The sequence below is a fragment of the Pimephales promelas genome, chromosome 25 (genome assembly GCF_988280905.1).
Source record: "Pimephales promelas chromosome 25, fPimPro1.hap1.1, whole genome shotgun sequence".
NCBI classification, from domain to species: domain Eukaryota; kingdom Metazoa; phylum Chordata; class Actinopteri; order Cypriniformes; family Leuciscidae; genus Pimephales; species Pimephales promelas.
The window spans coordinates 14,428,702-14,432,696 of NC_142793.1; the positions used below are offsets into that span (position 1 = coordinate 14,428,702).

The 3,995-nt window shown below is 37.8% G+C and overlaps 1 protein-coding gene across 1 annotated transcript in view; it reads right to left on the reverse strand.

Annotated features, from left to right (window-relative positions):
• Positions 1-3,995, reverse strand: part of sv2bb (synaptic vesicle glycoprotein 2Bb) — a 32,579-nt gene that overhangs the window by 10,229 nt on the left and 18,355 nt on the right. The window contains exon 2 of the mRNA XM_039657041.2: positions 1,385-2,079. Coding sequence (XP_039512975.2) covers positions 1,385-1,844 — 460 coding nt within the window. The 5' untranslated portion in view covers positions 1,845-2,079. The remainder of the gene's footprint in view (positions 1-1,384; positions 2,080-3,995) is intronic.

A 3,995-nucleotide genomic window follows, 5' to 3' on the forward strand; every position in this document is an offset into this window, starting at 1 on the left:
AATCGCGATTAATCGTTTGACAGCCCTAACAATAAAATAATTATGAAGCTTTTTTTCCACCATGAAGCTTTAATTTCAGCTATAGGGACAATATCTTTGGGGTACAAAAAAAAACAACTTTCTAACACTTTCTACGCTTGCTTGGTCTTGCTAATTGTTTCTCTGAGGCTTTAGTTTGGCCGAAAACGAACCCGTCATAGTCTTATAGGAGTCACGAGTCAGTTCCCCCAACTGCTTTACTGAGCAAGAATGGATTGATGTAAGGCCGAGTGCGAAACCCAGTTGCATGAATCTTAACCGTCGAGTGCTCCATTAGCTAATTTGAGAACATTCTTAATTGATGGTCTCCTTAAGTAGCAGTTGGCTACAATAACTGTATATCAATTGACTCAGGTCTGCTTAAATTCACAAAACCACTAGGATTAATTAAACCAAAAAATTTCATCAGCATGTGCATATGGAAAAGCATCCAGAACTCCATAACCAGCTAAAATTAATTAAAAAAAAAAAGATGCATGAAAAAGGATATCTGCACACCCACCCATAAACGTATGATCATTTTAATTGTAAGTTGACATACATTGTAACTGAGATGGGCCAACAATGGGATGCTAGCTATATAGCCACCACCTGCTATGTTAAATTAGTTAGTTAGTTAGTTAGTTAGATATCCAATATAGCATACTTTACCATATAGTCTGTGAAAAACAGTATATAAACGGAGTCTGAATTCACAGTATAACAAAATAAAGTAGGCGAGATTTTGAAGTAAGCATACAATGGACACTTTACCATCTCAAAACGCCACAGGAGAGGATTTGTGACTCTGGTATGGTCACATGATAACGACATGACGAATGTAGCATGTCCAGATTACTAGAACACACACACACACACACACACACACATATATATATGAAGAGTTCAGATGCAAAAGCCTCTAAATGCCATTTGAAATTTTCTTCTTTAATGATGATTTTTATCAAACTTGTATATTTAAGTTCAGTAATTTCACTTAAATGGCAATGATAATTACCTATTAAATGTTATTTAAGTGAAATTACTGAACTTAAATATACAAGTTTGATAAAAATCATCATTAAAGAAGAAAATTTCAAATGGCATTCAGAGGCTTTTGCATCGGAACTCTTTATATATATATATATGCAGAGTATTTTCTATATAGAATACTATATAAAACAAAAGTTAGCAGCCTGATAGGCTGTTAGCAGAGGAAATGTGTGCAATGCATTATGGGAAACCAGTAGGTAGCGCAGTATACAGCCAATTTTGGCTAAATTAGTGGATCATTCATGTGTGTACTGCATTAATACTGAAAGTAGTCTAATAGCATGTTACTACGAACTCTAAAATGGTGACTTACCCAGCATTCCCTTCTCAGAGTGGGACAAACACATGTCTTTCTCCGCACTGGGTAACACTAAGGCCACTACAAAGCACTCCACGCTGTCTGCCATTAGCGCCAGACCCAACACCACGAAGAGGGTCCACTGGAATCTCCCGTGTCCACAGTCCTCCATGATGTCCTCATATTGTTCAGCCAGCTCCTCCTGATCTGAAACGGTGTCCGCCGAGGTCCTCGCTTTCGCTCTCGCCGCCCTCCTGGCAGTCTTGGCCTCATCTGGATGTGGGATGCCTTGGTACTCCCCTTCATACATTTGATCATCTTCGTCGTGTCCTTCGGTGGCGTCACTGGCGGCGTCCTCCTCTTGGGGAGGGTAGTCAGTCTGATAACCGTAGCCGTCCGGTCCTCCCTGTCCATATGTCCCATAGCTGTCTCCATCTCCCTGGTGGTAAACGTTGTTGTGGTAGGGGTCCGCCATTGTTTTAGATGTGTTCTTACTTAAACTGCACGTCTTGAGCCTATATGGGCATAATCCGTAGTTGATATGGTTTGTGTCTGTTTGTTTGAACTGGTTGCGTGTTTACAGTTAAAGAAATCTTGAGAGGTCCTTGAGGCTCCAATCAAATGGTTCTCTTGAGTTTGACTGTAAGGACAGCAGTTTGTTACTTCTAATCACCTTTGATTTTCTGAGCTCTCATTGGGCCACATGCTGTCTGCAAATGGAAAAAAACACTGAATCAACAAGCATAAATAAAGGACAGATTTGAACTTTATACACACTCATGATATAAATTACAGGCTTCTTAACCAGGGCTGCGTTTCCCAAAAGCATCGTAAGTTGTTTTTTGAGACCATTGGTGGCAATTGTTCTACAATCGATTTAGGCTTATGATGCTTTTGTGAAACGCAGCCTAGGCTAATACATTTGACATTAGTGGTTTGGCTTTTTTATTTTTAAACATGAGTGGGAACCAAGGAACCACAATGGATTGAAAATTGAGATCTGGGGTACTCTAGTGATGGTGAAATGATGTCTTGAGAAAAACAAAGGCTTTCTTATCAACTGTCTTACTCAAAGCTTTTCAACATGATGCATGTTGCTGCCAACTAGTGGTCAAAAAGATTAAAAAGATGATTGTTTCACATCTGATTCTAAATTAGAAGATCTGCAAATTTGTATTGGCACTAAAATAAGTAGAATATTTATTAAAAATATTTATATAAAACATTATTCATGTATTCATTCCCTTGCAATATAAGCATCAAAGGCTATATTGAAGGCAATAAAAAATAAATAATAATAATAAAAACTTATGACAAAATTACAATAAAAACATGGAAAAAGGGCTGAAACTTTAGGAGTAATGCATTTATTTTACTAATAGATACAATTGACTATTAAGCATATTTTACTGAAATGTCCTTCATTTATTGTTACTAAATATCTAAACACAAAACATCACTATTTCCATCTGATATCAAATTGAAAGTTAGTCATAGTTTTATTGTAATGTTGTAAGTTGTTTAATGATATTTAGTCTAGTAATAATAACTAGTAGGAGTAGGAGACAAGTAGGAGAGTTCAGTAAAAATGGTAATGGTATCTGGTGCAATAAAGTAAACATGCATTCCCAACGCATTCTCATCCCAAGGCGTCATATACTGACGCTTTTCCCAATGCATGCGTAGACATCCAATGCACATGGCACCCTTTAGCGTCAATATAACACGCTTTGGTTATGGGTAGGTTTAGGTATGCGGTAGGGTTAGGGTTAGACCACTAGGAGGCGCCTTCTGCCCCATATATATCTGCGTCTCATATTGACGCTAAAGGGTGCCATGCGCTATGGATGTATACGCATTGGCAAAAGCGTAAAAAAATGCCAAAAATATGTGGCAAAAATAAAAATATGACGCCTTGGATGAGAACGAACTGGCATTCCTGAACAAAATTTTCCTTTTTCATTTTACTGTAAAGCATATGCCTTCTTAAATATTCCTTCCTTTGTTTCAAACTAACCAAATGTGCTTACTAATGAAACCCAGGTCTGTCAGAAGACACAGATGCCTCTTCTCATTTATTGACAGCTGTTTGGGTTTCCGCTAATGCAGCAAATGAGATTGGTCTCACTCGACACGATTCTAGCATGTCTTTCTGGCTCAAGCGAGTATTTACGCAAGAATCCCATGCATATCTTATTCCCACTGGTGGTCCATATACGTATTCACATCACCAGCAGGCAGACATGCTGTGAATTACAATGTAGAGGAGGATGTACTCCACCATATTATGTTAATGCCATCCGTCCAGTATGTTACTACATAATGCCTGTGGACTCATTACAGGATATGTTGCTGGCTGAGACACTGATGATGAATAAGGTGTGTGGGTTATTAGTTCAGTTAAACAAGGACCCTAATTTAAATATCTTTCGTCAGAGCAAGATGGTACAAGTGGGATCATCCTTTGAATTGCTCATTTGAATAATTGTTTAATGAATGACGAGGTCATACACATGAGCCTGTTCCAGATTAATTAGCGCTGATGAAAAAGACATGAAAATGATCACTTCGGATTCGTTCAAATTAATTATATTTATGAGATTTTTCATGGCTTTAATTATACACA